Consider the following 18125-nt stretch of genomic DNA (forward strand, 5'->3'; position numbering starts at 1 on the left):
TGCTCAGCCTTATGATTAATAATAAAAAGAATTCTTACTGTCTAATAAATCAAGGAGCGATTTGACATCACCAAGAAGCATGGAACTTAATGATATGTTTTCTGTTGTTAGGTTTACCAAAAGGAGAGAAGCAGTTAGGAATAGTCTTGAAGATGTACAACTGAACATGAAACATCCTAGTTACTCTCTTGAAGTTATTACTAGCTTACATATTAGTGACAAATTGTGATTCAGTTTGTATCATGGGAGGATCACAGGGTTATGGAAATCACTACTTAAAAAAAACCTAGCAAATTCTGTTAGTTGGGGGGAAATATAGTTGTAAGGGAAGATTTTCAAGTGGGTACTGGTATAAATCAGAATCACAGAATTGTTCGTGTTGCAAGGCACCTTTGGAAATCACCTGGGCTTGGGCCAAGACAGGGTCACCTATAGCAGGTGACACCTGGAGCAGAGAGGGACACTCCACAACTTCCCTGGGCTGCCTGTGCCGGTGCTCTGCCACCCTCCATGTAAAGAAATTCTGCTTCATGTTGAGGTGGAACTTCTTGTGTTTTAGTTTATTGCCATTGCTCTTCTTTCTGTCAGTGGGCATCACTGAAAAGAGCTTGGCAGCATCTTCTTGACACCTGCCTTTGAGATATTTATATGCATTGGTGACATCCCCTCTGTCTTCTCTAGACTAAAATAAATTCTTGTCTTTGAGACAGATGTCTGCATTCTCTAGCATGCATTGATTATGGAAGATATGAAGATATTTTAACAATGAGTCTACTTACTATGTAGGGAGATACATTCTGTGAAGTAACAGGCACAGGATCTTTGCTATAAACATAGATATACATTCTGATTTAATTTATCTTGTTTTAATATAAAATGACAACCACTTTTATTAAGTTTCTGCTTTTTATTTTTTTAAGAAACAAAATCTATATTGTAATGCATTTACCCTTTGTATAAGGAAAGCAGTCCACCTACAGTTGTCTGACTTGGCAAAGATCACAAGCAGTTTTTTGTCCACTTTTTAGGTGGCTACAGAAACAAAATCTTGAAATACAGGTTGTGTTTAGTAATCCATCAAATTCCAATGTTTCAATTTTTTTTGTTTGCAGAGCTTTTAAAGAAATACAATGTTTCAATTTCAGCCAGAATTTGCGTTTTTATAAGCAGAGCTTTTGACTTGGCTAATAAATACGATTCTTCAGTTCTGACAGTATCAGCAGTGATGAAGAGGAGCTAAGAACGCTGGGCAGCAGTGGCAGTGAAGGCAGTACTCCAGAGAACATTGGTCCTCCTTTCATCACAGATGAAAGCAGTTGGTACAACAAATGCAAAAGGGTAGAACAGAAGTACCGGCTTGCATTGGAACAGAAGGTAAAAGATTCGTTTTGTGTGGGGGCTATGGAACCAAAGCTCATCACCAGCCAACTGGTGACATATCCATCTAAGTAAAGGCAGGAAAATATATTATTAGATGTTGTTTAGCTTCATGTAAGTGGTCCTAAATTTTATGATCCTCAGAGTATCCAAGCATCTTTGCTCACTGATTTAAGGGAAAAGGGGCTTGATGAGTTGGGGAAGAGAATAGCAATAATTCAGAGATCAGATTTCACAATCTAATGTCGAAGCTTTGGCTTCTTTATTCAATCTCAGAGTTACAGACACTGTATCTCTAATGTTAGGTTGTGAGCTTGAAGTTCACATGAATTTTCTCTTCCTTAGAAGTCACAGATTTTTATTGCAGGTAGACTGACAGTTGAAGGCTTTTATGATGATAGTGATGTTAAACTTTAAGACTATGTCTTGAACTAAACAAAAAGGATCAGCAAAGTAATCTATTTAGATGAAAGGTAAAACTATCTTCTCAGTGATACTGGGATGGGTTTTTAGAAAATAGGTAGTTTTACAACTTGATTGAAGCAGAATGGGAAAGGAAAACATGAAAGGATGTGTTTGTGTTGGATTTTAATTTAGGTGGCATATTGAATGTAACTACAGAAGCCAAAGGTGAGTTTTCCATCTAGCACCCAACATACCTTAAGTTAAAGATGAAATGAAATATATGTCCAAACCTTTTAGTAATTTAGCATTTTCTAAGCAAAGTACTTGTCAGTTTTTCATAACAACATTTTTACATCCACAGTAATTACAATGCATATTAGCTAGTAGAGAGAGAAGAGGGCAGACTCTTCATACACACCAAAGAAGTAGTGCACAAAGAAAGAAAGGAGGGATCAGGAAAAATTACAGGAAAAAATGAAATACACCTGGCTAAATTTTTAAAAATTACTTCTATTAGTATTTTTATTGTTCTGTTTTCCTAGTGCAAGAATTCGATTTTTGTGAAACTCTGAATAAAGTCACCCATATGAATGGCTGGAACCACACAAGGGTGCTTAGAGGTGTAATTAATTCCTTGAATATGGAATAGGTAGAATCAAAATTGGTTTATTTTAATGCACTTGAAAGAAGCTAGAGTTTTTCTAAGTAACAGTGAAAGAGTCAGATTTACTATGGGATGATAGATATTTAATATTTATGTTATTTTTTAAATTATGCATACAATTACTGCTTTTGTGTTTTGGGTCTCTTAGACTTTGTTTTTGAAATATAACCCTGTTGCATCCAAGTTTCTGGTCCAATCTTCTCAGCTGGTATGGTATCACTTTCCATATGGGAAGAACTTGTGTTCTTGGGGTCCTCTCTGGTAACAGAGGGCATTTTCCCTGCTTATATAAAGCAAAGCATGCTGTTCAAAAAGAATCTCTTCAAATACATAAATGAAAACCTTTCTCTTGAACCTCCAGAAGGAATTCCCATCCTTGCCAGACAAAAACATAGGGTCAGTTTGAGTGTACACTTTTCCCCAGAATGAGGAGAGTCCTGTCAGTCTGGAGGAGCATTGAAGAGAACAAAATAGGTGGATGTTTATTTTTCTTGATATATCCAGGTGGTTCATTTCCAAAGATACTCCATCAAAGTTGTGACATGCATGTGTAGAAACACGTAACCCCCATCCACAGTCAGAATCTCTAGGAACCTTTGTCTGCATAAGCACAAAGATTGTCAATGGCTGTAACAGCAAATGGTGATTTTGGTTTATTCATGAGTCCAAGATCTAGAACCATTCTCATTCCATGGAAGTTATTTCTCATTCTTTTAATGAATTGCTAACTTCTATATGCTACTAATACAGGGGTGAATTTAATTCAGTTGCAGGATAAATCTTTGGAAATTTTTGTGCATTTAAACAATTTTCAAAATGGTAGCTACTCTGACAGCTGTTGACACTTTCCTAGTTGTCCTCCTTTGGAATGCCTACTTACAATTGCAGCAGCAAAATAACTTATTTTTCCTACAGTCAGAAAATTTTCTATTCTCTAATTTTCATTTTGGGATATGCCTGCCCAGTTTTTATATGATTCCCTTCAACTATACTGCATCTGTTCTATTACAGCTTGAACAAAAGATGGACTGTGTAACAGAGCTCCTTTCCCAAGCGTTTCTCTCCCTTCCCTTTTTTCATGCCAATGAGTTGCACCAACGACTGTTGCACTCAGTTTAGTAGGTACCAGTTAATCAGACTTTTTATTTGAACAAAAGGGGTTTCTGACATTCTGTGTGTTGGAAAACTGGGTGTTCGTGACAAGAAGACCAAGTTGAAAATAATGTCTTTAGTAGCTGATACAGTAGGTCTGATGGATCCTTCTTTTGCTCTATTGTCATTCATTTTGCCCAAACAATGATAAATTCCTTTTGTGCCTCCCAAGTAATTCTGTGTGCTGCAGCCATTAATAGCTCCAGGTCACAATGTGACATGCAATTGGATTGCAGCTAAGATACAGGTCTCTCTTCTGAGCCATTTGAGTGGTAGGGATAGGGTCAGGTGTTACTTCAGCAAGCTAAATCCTAGCATTGCTTTATTGGATCAGCTACACTCTGCAGGTTTAGACCTAGACTCCTTGGTTAGGCTACTGTCCCATCTGGTGTACTTGACCAAAGCAGATGTGGAGGAAAGAATAAACACAAAGCACATGATTATGCCCCACTTTCCTTCTACTGCAGCCTTAGCCAATGTATGTCACCTGAGGGGCTGCCTGAAGCTAAAAGGTTTGTCTGTGTAGTAACCTCAGAGAGATGTCTCTGCCAAATACTTGTCAAATATCCCCTCGATTCCATGTAAAATTTCACCATCCAAACATTTTTTATTTTGGCAAAGCATTCTGTGAATCTGCCATCTGTTGTGTGAAAAACTACCTCCTATTCTGTCTCTTGAAATCTGGCTCCTAAGAGCTTGATTTCATGGTGCCTAGCTCTTGCTTTTTAAAAGGTTAGGAACTGTCTCTTCCTTTTTGCCCTGCCCAGGCCACTCTGGAAATATGACGACTTTGTCTTTTCCAAGTTGTCTCCTGTCCAGATCAATGAGTCATACTTTACACATTTGTTATTTATGTGCAAGTTATCCCTTCCCTGTTCTGGAATGGTTTAAGCTGTTCACTTTTGAATAGTAAACTCCTGAATTATTTGTGTACTGTTTTTACTGGAAGTTTATATGCTTGTACTGGTGGGATGTGCATCTCCATGTCATTATAGATAGACATATTTACTGTCCAGAGGATTATGTTTCTGATACTGGTGCTTCTGGTCTAAAATGTTTGTAAAATTTTTTGTTGTTGTTTTTTTGGGTTTTTTGGGAGGGGTTATGTTTGTGAGAGGCAGGAAATTTGTTATGTTGTAATGCAGCATTTTGTACTTTCAAAATACTAACTAAGAACTTCAAGGAATATTGTAGGAGTCAACAGTAATATTTGATGAGGCAGAACTAGGCATACTGAAAAGCTCTCAAGATTCCTTGGAACTTGTACTGAGACTAAAAAGTCCCTGTCAAAGATAAATATACCCAGTGGATAGAACTATATTTGACTATAGGATCAGAGAATAGTTGAAGTCAGATGGCACCTCTGGAGATTGTCTTGTCCATCTCCCCTGCTCAGAAAAAAAGTAGACTAGAGCAGGTTTCTCAAGGCCTTTTGCAGTCAGGCTGTGAATATCTTGGGGATACACATTCTCTAGCCTGTTTGGACAGGCTCATTTAATGGGGAAAAAAGGAAAGAGGAAAGAGAAGTTTTCTTTAAATAGTTTCCTGTGTGCATATATTTCTGGTTGTGCCCATTGCCTCTTTTCACTGGCTATCACAAAGAAGAGTCTGATTCCATCATGCATTTCCATCATGCATACACCCTCCCATTAAACACTGATGCACATTGCTACAGTTCTTTTCCCTCTTCTCTTCAGCCCTGAACTGAGCAATCCCAGCCCCTTCTGTTTCTTCTCATACCAGAGATGCTTCAAACCCTTAACAGTCTTTATGGTGATGAATTACACTAGTAGCACTTTGTTACCAGCTAATGTGAACTTGTTTTCTTAACTCAGCAGGAGTTCAGAACAGAGACATCCATTCTGTGTCTCTGAAAACTACCTTGTTTTTAATACCTTTTTTAAAACGTGGGCACATATAAAACATTTTTCCACAGGTTTCAAGGAATGTGCACAATTTTATGTAGCGTAGACTTACTGTATTTGGTTTTAATTGGCAATTTCTAATAAGTTACTAACATCTGACAGGCTGGAACCTTCCTTATCATTTTAATATGTGATTCAAAATTTCAAAGAAACTTTAAAATAACATTGGATATTTTATTAATAGTAATTCTGCATCCCTTTCATTAACTACAAAGATCCATGTAGATATAATCTACTCTTACCCTGTGCATTATCTAACATCTTGCACCTGTTCAGTTGTAGAATTTGGAATTTTTTTTCTTGTACTCATGACAGTTGTTTTTGAAAGATGAATTAGTGTTTCTTGCTGGTGGCTTTCCTGTCTCATTTTTTCATCATTTTTCTACTCTTCTGTAAGAGTATAAATAAATATATGATTTTCCTGTTGCCTACTAGGAAATCTCAAACTAATCTGAAGTCAGTTTACTAGTCTGTTTAAAGATAAATAATTTAAAAACCTACAACAAACCCAAAATAAAATTGTATACATCATAAACCAACAAATATGAACATGCATAATCGAGAGTGGTTTTGATAGTGTGTTCTTCAAAGTTTTCTAATAACTTACATTTTCAGGGTTATCTTGAAGAATTGGTACGACTCAGAGAAAACCAGCTGTCTGAATCTGTCTCACAGAATAAACTGCTGTTACAAAGAATTGAAGATATGGATCTAGCCCATAAAATGGAGAAGGAGCAGCTGGAATATATCATTGTGGAACTGCAAGACCAGTTGTAAGTTAGCATAATGGAGAAGCATTGCTACAGCAGCATTACTTAAATTATTTAAGTTATATAACTATACAATATGTGGAGTTTCTAATCCTGTGGAAATGAGTCAACTTCTTAAAGAAATTGATGTATTTTAGCTTTTTTTTTTATCTGACAAGTCTTGGATTTGGGAATGGCTCCCTGGAAACCATAGTAGTGTAAAACAGAATAATTCTGAGATTAAATATTTAAATTTTTTAAATCTGAAATAGCTTACAGTAACTTGCTTAAATTTTATACACATTTTTATAAAATGTTCTTTATATTTCATTACTTCTGGTTTTAAGGCTACCCCTAAAAATATCGAAACCAGCTACCTTTTGAAGACCATTTTTTAAAAGTTAGGCAAGAGGAGTAAAAAATATTTATTTTCTTTGGCTAGATTTTAATTTATTTGTGATGGCTCGGACACGGTAGAAGTGAGTTCCGATAGTCCTAAAACCATTCAAACTGGCAAAACAGTTCACTAGCACCTTTTCTTCAATGCAAGACAAAATGCTAAAACAGTAGAAGGCTTATTTTTTATTTTTATAGCATATGTGGTTTCTAGTATGATAAATATTGGAGTATCTTATGATCATTATACAGTTTATCCTCTCAGCCCTGTCTGTTGGGTGGGGAGGTGCTCTCCTTTTGCAGAGACATTGCCAGGTTGGATGGGTCTCTGAGCAGCCTGGTGCAGTGAAAGGTGTCCCTGCCCATGGCAGGGTGCTGGAGCAAGATGATCTGTAAGGTCCCTCCCAGCCCAAGGCATTCTGTAATTCTGTGTTTGAAGACCCAGGCAGATGGAACACTAAGTGATAGGTTGCCATGAAACTGCCATTCAACTGCAGCAGTTGCATGTTCTCTTCATAACAAATATAAAACAAGTTGTTTTGCCTTAAATCTGGATTAATTTGTTAATGTCTGAGCCATGGAGTAACACGGCAGCCATCTGAGATCTTTGAAACAATCCATCATAAAGAGAATATATGAAGACACCATCCAAAAGGGTCTTTACTGCAAAGTAAAATATTTCAAGCTTGTAAGCAAAGCTTTGAGGTTTTTTCCTGCTGCTCTCTCTCTCATGATAGATCATTTTATTGCCAGTGCTTGAAATGGATTTTATGAAAATGTTCAGGAATATGGAATTGGTATTTTATTTAGGCCAAATGCAGAGTTGATTAAGAAAAAAAGATGTTTTTCCAAATTTCTTTTTTTTTCCCTCTGATTGACTGTAAGATTTTGAGATATACCTGTTCTTGAACTTTTCTCTGAACTTGCTGATATGCCTAATGATTCATGTTATACTGCTTTGGCATCCCTGGTTATTTGGGGGACGTGGGGGAAGGTGTAAACTTATTTAAACCTACACTGATACTGGAAATTTTGAATGTTCATACCTGCTGTTAAATTTTAGCTGAGATGTATGCAGTCAGACTGTTCTGAAGATCTCAGCCTTTCAGGTTTGATTTTGTTTGATGGCTTTATTGTGTAAAGGCTCAAATTGTGGAATAACCTCTTGTATCTTGACAGTGTTCTTGTATATCTGTTTGTGAGACACTGCAGTCAGGAGTCTGAACTACTCTAGATATTTGGAGTATAATTTTACATTTTTATGGCTGTGAGAGTAGTGTGCCTGTCAGGTGAGGGAGAGTAAGAAATATTCCTAGCAGGTTTATAATGGTCAACATCAGTCATAATTAACTTAGTTTAATCATATTTGGTATTTATGTTGGGTTTTTTATTCCAACCAAAGGTAATCTGGCAGCAGAATGTGTTTTATCAGTAATATGTCTGTAATGAGGCATGAGTCTTGGCCAATTGCTTTTTATGGTCCAGCCATTTTAGAATGATGTTAAAGTAATACCAAAACTCAGTGTTTTGCTCCCCTACCATTACTGGCATTTTGAAGCAGTGAATGTAAGCTGTAATCTGAATTCATCAGCAGATAAGAGCAAGGCTGGGACTGTAATTCTGCCCAAGGCATACTGCATTGCTGTTTGTAAAACACTTTGAGATCTGGTTTAGGATTGTTTGCTGTGTAATTGAAACTATTATAAATAAACATTCTATACTTCCTTTTTGATGATGCTCTTCTATTCTACTGGCTGTTGTTCTTAAGGTAGCGAGGTCTATGACTTCAAACTTCTGTTGAGTAAGGTTTTCTTGAGGTTTCCAAAATTATATTTCACAGGCATGAAAAGCAAAATGTTTATGTATCTTGTCAGTGGACTTGACAGAATCTGAGTCTATATCTATTTCTGCCTTCCCCCACCAAAAAAAAAAAAAAAGTAAGGTGAGGAACTGACTTTGTTGACCATATAGGCTGTTGCTGTTGCTGACTTGGAAACCAGTTAACTCAGGATCAACAGATCAACAAGGCCTTCAGGTTAAACATTAGATTTCCTACAGAGAAGCTTTTCTGTATGCACATTCACTAAGGGGGCTTGCTGCAAAGCATGAAATAAATATGGGGATAGGACATCAGAAAAATTTGGAAGGAATTTTTCTTTTACAGCTGCTATGCTTCATGTTCTACAATTTTCAGTACTCTTAACTTTGTCTCATGCACTTGAATATTCAAACTACAATGAACAAACAACATAGTTTCCAATTTAGTTAAAAGATCTCATCCATTTTACAGATCTCATGAATACCATTATCTGGAAAATGGTGAAGCTGAAAATTTATCATTTAGTTATTCACAAGAGTAACTTTTTTTTTGTGTCTCTCAGCTTAATTGCATTCCTTAGCAATATGCCCACCCATCTGGGGATTGGACCTCTTACATTGTTGGCAGGTATCTGATGGCAAATTAAGTTGGAAAAGTGAATCTGCAATAGACAACCTGATTATCAGTTCAGCACACTTAAGCTAATACACAGCTGATCAGGAAGAAGGTTCAGACTGGACATTGGCAAACATCCCTTTACCCAGAGGGAGGTCAAACACTGCAATAGGCTCCTGGGGAGGTGGTTGATGCCCCCAGTCCATCAGTGTTCAGGAGGCATTTCAATTTTGTGAATTGTAATAATGATGAGCCACTCAGGCCCTTCATTTTTTTTCTTCAGATGTCATCACTGTCATGTGGTTTTTTTCCTAGAACTTGAATTGAACACTACAGAGCAGTGCTTTTGGCTCCACTTTTCTCTAAGAATTGTGTATTTTTACAGTGAGGGTGAGGCAGTTCTAAAGGCCCTAAAGTATGTAAAATTAACTGCTCTGAAGTGCTTGAAAATAGCAGCTCACAGGAGGACAGCCAGGAGAAGCCTGTGATCCATGGCATGTCTAGATGAAAAAATAGTTCAAAGTCTGTAACATTCAAATTACAGAATTGTCATTTGATGGGATAGGGATCCCAAAGCATCAAGGAGCTGGATCCTGGAGTATTTGAAATGTACAGAGGCAGACATTCCTGCCTCCTCTGTGTTTCTGGAAATGTTGAATGTCTCTTGAAGCACAGGGACATTTGATCGCACACCCCATCAGTAAAAAAAATTCTAAGAACCTCCACAATATAGATATAATTATTTATAAATTATATAAATATACTATTGTGCTAATATATTATTTGCATTCTTAAACATACAAAAATAGAAATTGAAGAGTATAAGATAAAGATGAAATAAACAATTTACTTTGTTATGTAAATGTTATATGTTACATTTTAAAAAATTTGTTAGCAGTACAAGAAGGATATTTTCCAGTACCCCAAACAATTATCTTCTGCATCCCACTTTGAGACCACTGCCTTGAAGGACTAGTTAGGTCAGTCAAAGATGTGACTGGGCAAAATCTGGAACCATTGGCCCACAATATCCTTGCATTAAAACTCTTTAGCTCAGCTTAAACAGGCTTTTTTCCCCCTTAAGGTGATTCTTAGTCTTTCTTTTGACTAACACACAACCTGTGTTAGGACAAAATCTGCTTTTGTTACTTTCAAGTTCAGATTCTGCATCTGAAATTGATATTTATATATGTTAAATATTGATGTATGATTACAAGAGAGATTCATTAATTTCCTGATTGGCTCATTTCCTGCCTATTGACTCGCTGATGTTATAAAAATTGATCTCACTGATGTTATAAAAGTTGATCATTTTAACATGCAACATCTTTTTAAACAAAGTGAAAGGAAAAAGGAAAGCATTGTATGCAAAGCAGAAAAACTCTCAAAATGCTTTAGAAGTTTTTTCTTCTGCTTTGATTTTTGCTGAAATGAGAACGGTGATGTGTGTAATGTTTACCACCACAGGTTTCCTCCTAAAGAATTTTTTCAGGTTTTCAGGTTGGTGTGCCTGGTGTAAGATGGTATGGCCCCTTTGTCCCCATTGGTGTAATTTTTTAATCAATTTATCATATTTATGGGAAAGTTATTTTGTACATTCAAAATAACATATGTTTTATGTACATATGACTGTGCTATATTTTATACCACTCTTTTTTATCTCCCTCTACTGTTTCTTTGTAAATCCCCATCTTGTTATGGTGTTCTGTGGAGGGAAGAAAAGTTAGGGGGGAAAAAAGTCAGTCTTCCATGTTTGGAATTCTGTTCCTGGTTAAGACATAGATAAGCATCAAATTAAATTGAAGGGACACTCACATCTTATACTGAATTAAGCTTGACTGTGGAATTAAGAACTTTTTGAATGTCTTGTCATATCTTAAAGATAGGTTTAGCTTGTCTGGCTGTTCCTTCAGAATTAGCCTTTTCAAGGTCCAAACTATGCTATTCCTCCATTCTTAATGTCTTAATATAACGTAATATTTGATTATATTAATAATACTTAACATTTTAATATCCAGCAATACTGCATTTTCTATCTGAATAATACAGCTGTATTTGTAAAGAGAGTAAATTCGGATGAGATTAACTCCAGGCAAAATTACCTTCTCTGTTTCAAACACACCATGACCTACCAGGTCTGTTATGGACTACATGAAGGAAGATACACTATAGTCTCTTTTAGCAAAGATGATTTCTTTTCAGTGAGTGGTCATGCCCCGTTTGGTTAAAAAACTTGCTTATGAAAATGGTATCTCTGCTTGTCTTCACTTTGTCAAGATGCTGTTTGTAAACACTCTGGAGTCTGCAGTGTGCTGCTGTGAGCAGGCAGGGCAGGGTCAGGGGGGAAGGCACAGGGCTCTGGAGGATGCAGGCTGTAGCTGGGCTGTCAGGGCTCTGGAGGATGCAGGCTGTAGCTGGGCTGTAGAGGATGCAGGCTGTAGCTGGGCTGTCAGGGACAGGGCTGTAGAGGATGCAGGCTGTAGCTGGGCTGTCAGGGCTATGGAGGATGCAGGCTGTAGCTGGGCTGTCAGGGCTGTGGAGGATGCAGGCTGTAGCTGGGCTGTCAGGGCTGTGGAGGATGCAGGCTGTAGCTGGGCTGTCAGGGACAGGGCTCTAGAGGATGCAGGCTGTAGCTGGGCTGTCAGGGACAGGGCTCTAGAGGATGCAGGCTGTAGCTGGGCTGTCAGGGACAGGGCTGTAGAGGATGCAGGCTGTAGCTGGGCTGTCAGGGCTCTGGAGGATGCAGGCTGTAGCTGGGCTGTCAGGGACAGGGCTGTAGAGGATGCAGGCTGTAGCTGGGCTGTCAGGGATGATGCTGTAGAGGATGCAGGCTGTAGCTGGGCTGTCAGGGACAGGGCTGTGGAGGATGCAGGCGGTAGCTGGGCTGTCAGGGCTCTGGAGGATGCAGGCTGTAGCTGGGCTGTCAGGGCTCTGGAGGATGCAGGCTGTAGCTGGGCTGTCAGGGCACTGGAGGATGCAGGCTGTAGCTGGGCTGTGGAGGATGCAGGCTGTAGCTGGGATGTCAGAGCTCTAGAGGATGCAGGCTGTAGCTGGGCTGTCAGGGCACTGGAGGATGCAGGCTGTAGCTGGGCTGTCAGGGACCAAGCAGAGAAAAGCTTCTCCAAGGAAATGGAAGCAGAAGGTTTTGAGCAAAGGCTTTGAAATTTAGCTGTGTTTTGTGTCTCCTTGTGAGTAAAACTTGAATGTGGGTTGCCTGGCTTTGTAATCCTAGCTCAAAACCTAAATCATCAGGAGAAGTAGGGAAGGTGGATCAATTTTTTTTAGCCCTCTTGCCTTCATTTCAGATAGTCCCTCTTTTAAGGCTTTTTTCAAAGAAACTGAATTCTTCAACTGCTTAAGTACAGTAAATCCAATTTGTTGCAGCTGCTTTACTTCCTCACTGAAAGGAAGTTGAAGATTAAATTTTAATCTTTGATCTTGGTAAGTTTCTTTCCTAGAATGTGAAAACTGAGAATGCTAATCCTTTCCTTTTAAGGCTTTAATGGATCCTGCTATCAAACCCTAATTCACATTAGCCATGCTTTTATTTGTAATGCTTCCTGTCTGTCCTCTGCTTCTCCCTCAAGTTTGAGCAGCAGTTTAAAATCCTTAATATTGCAGTTTGCTTGATTTTCAAGTCTTTCTTTTTCAACTTGTCTGTGTGTGGGTTTTGAGGTTTTTTTGGGTTTTTGGTTTTGTTTTTTTTTTTTTACATCATAGAAAAATATTATGTATTCTGAGAGATGATAAAACTTTTGTTTAGGCAGTGTTTTGAATTTTTTTTTGGTGTAACTTTTTCTTTTCAAGGTTGCTGCAATATCATAATCCCATTCTGTTTTACGAGGGTGTGAGTTGACAGCAAGAAGGGAAGTTCTGGTTTTTGTGAGGTGGAAATCCAAGAAGTCTTGGGTGTTTCCTTTTTTGCAAATATAACTAGGAAAAGTTCAGCTGGGCGTAGGACATAGAGAGATTCCTGCAATTCAGAGAGAAACACACAGGGCAAGGTGCAGAACTATGCACAGTTAAACAATTTGCAGGAAAGCCTCCAACATGATTATTGTGTTCTTAGAATCCACAGGGGTTTTTGTGCAAATGGAAACCAAAAGTTTCTGGGCTGATAGCAGCCTGAAGGAAAGGCCTTACTCTACAGGATGCAGTAGATAGAGAGACATTTATTTTTAACCCCTCATATTTTACTCTCTTACTCTGAACTGTTAAAAGGGGGTGTTAAAAGGTTTGTTTTAAAATAAACCTCAACATTCTAAAAAAAGTTTAAAGCTTTTGAAGCTATTGATGCCTTCGAGGATGTGTTGGAATATTTACAGGAAAATGTTTTCTGACTCCAGAATGAAAAATACTTCTGTAAGGAATCTGCCTTCTGCTCCCTTCTGCCCTGCAGTCCCCCTTGGTGGGTTAGAGACCCACAGGGACTTTTCTTTCCCCATTTTGCATACTTAATGACATTAGCATGGCAGTGTGTCCCCTTCTAGAAGTCTAATGTGTAATACTAAAATCTGTTTTTATCTTTTCTCTCTTCTCCCATAGTTTCACTTCCATGGGTAAAGGCATTGCATAGAAGTACCAAGCAAGAAAGCTTTAAATAAGTTACTTGGACATTAGCACCTTATGCATTCCAAACTCCAGGACATTTGTCCAATGTAGAATTAAAAGATTGGGAACAGGAAAAAGTGAGGCCTTTCAAAATAATAATAATAATGACAAGTATTGAGCCTCTGAAGGCCTCAGTACGATGCAAATGATGTGCATTCATGATAGGAAAGCAGATTGTGTGGATTAGGAGTTCCTTCCTCTGTCAATATACCTGAACTGTGGCAGAAGAAGAGTACTTGCTTTGGCATAGCAATACAGCACACATCAGTGTCTTCCCCTTCTAATTTCACAAGAGAATTACCTTGTGTGTGGAACCTCTGGTGAACTTGAGGTTTTCTTGTAATAAAAGAGTTTGAGTAACTTGATGCTGCAAATGGAGGGATTAGAAAGAAACAGATAAAAATTATGGTAAATTAATCATGGTGCATAATCATTAACTGCTGGATTTCAGTCACAGAGCCTGAATTTGATTTCTTTGTGTTTTATCTGTTTAGATAAATAACCTTGCCATTACCATTTGCTTCTGAGAGTCACAGGGTTTTGTGCTTAATTTCTTAACCTTCATATTCATCTGTTGTACATTTCCTTCTGTGTTCCAAAAAATACTGATGGGAAAAGCAAGTATTTCATATTGCTTATACATAAATGAGAAAAGTTGAGCAGAATTTAATCTTTTCTAATATTTTTAATGCTAGTTACATGAAATTCAATATCAAACTAAATGAGCTTTAAGTGACAAATAGTAAAAAAATGATCATTTTTTAAGGTTGGAAGAACACCAACAGGTTAGAATGGGGAGTAGAGGCTAGTTCTGTATTTGCAGACATTATTTTATTATTGATATACTGAAGGAGTATCTCTGCAATTCATCAGACAAAAGAAATTGATGTTTAAATTATCCTAGCTTCAGATTTATCTTATTAGATTTATTGGTTTAAATAAATCAGACCAGGAATTAAGTTTCATCCAGTAGGAAAAGATTGCAAATTCCTTTTATACTTTCAAAACAAAACTATAAGTTTTTCTAAAATACAAATAGTTTGTTCAAAAGAAAGGTGAGTTACAGATCATTGTGCATACACATGATTGCAAAAATGTTGGAGGTTTTTAAAATTATGAATGGTATTTGTAAATTTAGGTTACAGCTTGTTTTTCCAGTTTAAACTTTGTGTCTTGTGTTTCTTCAATATTTTGTTAAAATAAAGCACAGTCTAAATGAGTTCCAGAAAGGCTTTAAATAGATGCAGGGAAATGCCTGGAGTTATAACCAAGAAAATACAATCATTGTGCTCCCTGATTCCTAAGCAAGAAGCTTGTATTGGCTGCTGTCCTCTTTTGGCCAGCAAGTGGTTGAGGTACAGACAGGTGTTTTTTCTGTTGGCCATTGAGATGTTCTTATGCAACCACTTAACATTGTAATTTTTCATTATGTTGTATCCAAATTATAACTCAAATTATGTTGCATGGATTCTGTTTCTAGTGTTGATATCTGATTGTGGATTTTTGCTTGGGTTTTTTTTTTCATTTCTTTGCCTTTGAATCAGATTTTTGCCCTCCTCTTCTAAGATTTTGAAGCTCTGCCTTACTGTTTGCATAGTTTGGCAGCTTTATTAATTCACATTCAACTGCCAAGAAGGACTTATATTACTCAAGGCTTGCTGCTAATAATTTAATTTTTTTGTTTGTAATTAAAACCTTTGCATTTTGAAAGAGATTATATATGCTAGTTTTGGCAAATACTTGCCTATGTATGCAGAACATTAATCTTCCAATTACCCTGTTGGATATCTCTCATGAAACTCTTGCTGTCTTAATATGATAGTAGAATTTTAAAGAAAAAGTGGTCATTCAGTCAACCTGAAGTTACTTAACCATTTTGCAGTTGTTTCTCCTGTTTTTACTTAATTCAAAGGAATCAAGTTAAAATGATAAAAAACTTTTTGAGAATACCAGTTTTCCTGATCTGTTAAGAAGAAAGTTCTTGATTTATTTTTTTCCCACACCCTTGTAGAAATGTTTTTTAAAAGGATTTCAGCTATAAACAGATATGTTGTATTTTCATCACTGACATAAGAGGAAAAGAATCCTTAAATGACAAACTGAGCTTGAAATTATATTTACAGAAAGCAAATTAGACAATCTGTCAAATAAAAGCTTGTTTGCTAAGAGTCCTTCATTTCCCAGCAGAGATGAGATGAGATGATGGTTGAAGAACTGAAATCTGCTCTTTACTTTTTCAGTAGTTTGGTTGCTGATCAAGTTCATCATTCTTGTTTTCTGTCAAGACCTACTGTCTGGGAAAACTGGTTGTGTTGTGCCTGCTGTCCTCCTCCAGAGAATCAGGCCTGGTTATTTGTCCATGGACATGAAGAGTGTCAGTCACATGCTGCAGTGCCCTTTTAGTGAGCATATGCAAAGTTAACATATTATGGTATGTTTTGATCCATTCTGGATGTCTGTGTTCAGAAGCAAAGTCTCCACTGCAGTTAGCCTAGCACTCAGGAGTCCAGCTGCTGGTATTTCTGACAGTATAAACTTCCTCAAGTTATCCAAAGGTCAAGAAAATCGAAGCCTGTATAAAATTGATAACTAATTTTGTTAGGATATAGTTCAAGATCTCTCCAAGAGACAATAAGGGAGGATTAAAAAATGCTGAAGAAGCTTCAAGGGCATCTGTTCTGTGGCCCAAGTAGTTCAATGGCTGCAACACATGAAGATCTGTTGGTCAGTCAGAATAAGAAAATGTGTTGCAGTAGGACATTGCTGCTTTTTTTTTCACTGCAGCAACTGCCTTTTGGAAGTCTGCTGGCATCTAACTGCTCTGGCATCTAGTTTGGGGAATAGTGTGTCAGTGTACAGGGCATAAATCTGAGAGAGATGCTATATTGCAGCATCAAAATCTACTGGTAAGTAACTGGTTTTCATACCTGCTGATCTAATTTCTCAAAGTCCAATGACATACCAGTCCAGACAGCTCACTGCTCTGCTAGACTACTGACAGCTTGGGAGTTCCCTTTTTATTTTGGAGTTGCTTTTACAGATTTTAGTTATACTCATGTATGCTATCAATTTGAGTTTGCATTCCATATTCCCTGTCCTAAATAAAGGTTTTTAAAGCTTGTTCTTATGCAAATGTTTTTTATTTTTTTTAAGCTTTTATTTTCACTTTTACTTTTCACTACTCAGGTAGTTCTTGAACTGGAACACTCATCTGATGTAATTCCCTTTCTTAGGGAATTAGTCTGTTTGGTTTATTTCCTGTCTTCATCTGCTGGTAGGAGGGCAAATTGCCAACTGGACTGGCATTTTCTGGATTTGGAGAAATTAAACTTGCAGGTAAGAAATTACTGGTTTTTCATAGGTATAATTGGAAACAGAACTGACTTTTGTTTTGTTGAACAAAAAAAAACCTCTGTAAATGGAACTTTAGGAATAGGCTTCCAATGAGTCTGTATTTGATTGCAAGGGAAATTGGAAATCTGGTATTGCTGAAATGACTCCAGAAATTCTATGTGGTTATGGAAAGGCTTTTCTTATTATCTTGGGCTAAACTTGGATTGAATTTTATTTACTTATTTATTTTTAAGTTCCCATAGGTAATATAATTAGAGTATAGTAAGTGACCAGCTATAATCACTTATATAATTTCTGTTGTGTGTGCAGGAACCCAACATACAGGTTGTCTTTTGTCCCTCTGTCTCACTATTAAGTCAGGTCACACTTTCAAGATACAGAAGTCTTAAATGTGTTAATTCAAAGCAGTAATTTCTTAATCTCTTGAGAGGCAGCTGAGCTGCCAAAAGCAATGCTAGTGCAAACAGAAGTGTTTCTGGGTTTATCTTAAGAATTAAATTTTAAAAACATAAACACAAACAAACAGAACCACAAAAAAAGTCTAGTCAAAAAAAAAGCTATTTTTGATGCTTCATTTACACAGTGGCCCCTAACATGATTGTGCCAGAACTTAAAGGCAGCACAGATGGAAATAGGCAGTAATTTGTCAATTGCATTTTATTTTTTTGTGTGTACTCTACAAAAATATATCCTGCATCTATCCTGAGCAATACTGCATATATCCTGAGCAATACTCTCAAAATGTTAAATCATTAAAAAAACATTTCAAAATAATAAAAGTTGAGGAAATCTGCAAGTAAATATTCTGGAGAGTACCTGACAAACACAGGGCAAGTGGACAGTAGAGGAGAACAATGTTTATTGGAAGACTTCACCAATCTTACATTTCCTAACTTCTTAAATACACAATTAAAGAACTGAAAGTCAAGAGCATACAGAGATATTTCTGGGAATAGCTGTGTAAACCTGATGAATGCTTTGGCTGCTTCTGTTATTCTTGAATAAATGTAAGTAAATTTACAGGCCTGGAGGGAGCATGTGTATCTGCAGACACTTAT

At 37.2% G+C, this 18125-nt stretch overlaps 1 protein-coding gene across 1 annotated transcript in view; it reads left to right on the plus strand.

Moving 5' to 3' along the window:
• The window catches only part of RUNDC3B (RUN domain containing 3B), a 51561-nt gene that overhangs the window by 24196 nt on the left and 9240 nt on the right, over nucleotides 1–18125 (plus strand). Inside the window, exons 7-8 of the mRNA XM_054630640.2 lie at nucleotides 1206–1374; nucleotides 6139–6296. Coding sequence (XP_054486615.1) covers nucleotides 1206–1374; nucleotides 6139–6296 — 327 coding nt within the window. The remainder of the gene's footprint in view (nucleotides 1–1205; nucleotides 1375–6138; nucleotides 6297–18125) is intronic.

Source organism: Agelaius phoeniceus, chromosome 1 (genome assembly GCF_051311805.1).
Source record: "Agelaius phoeniceus isolate bAgePho1 chromosome 1, bAgePho1.hap1, whole genome shotgun sequence".
NCBI lineage: Eukaryota > Metazoa > Chordata > Aves > Passeriformes > Icteridae > Agelaius > Agelaius phoeniceus.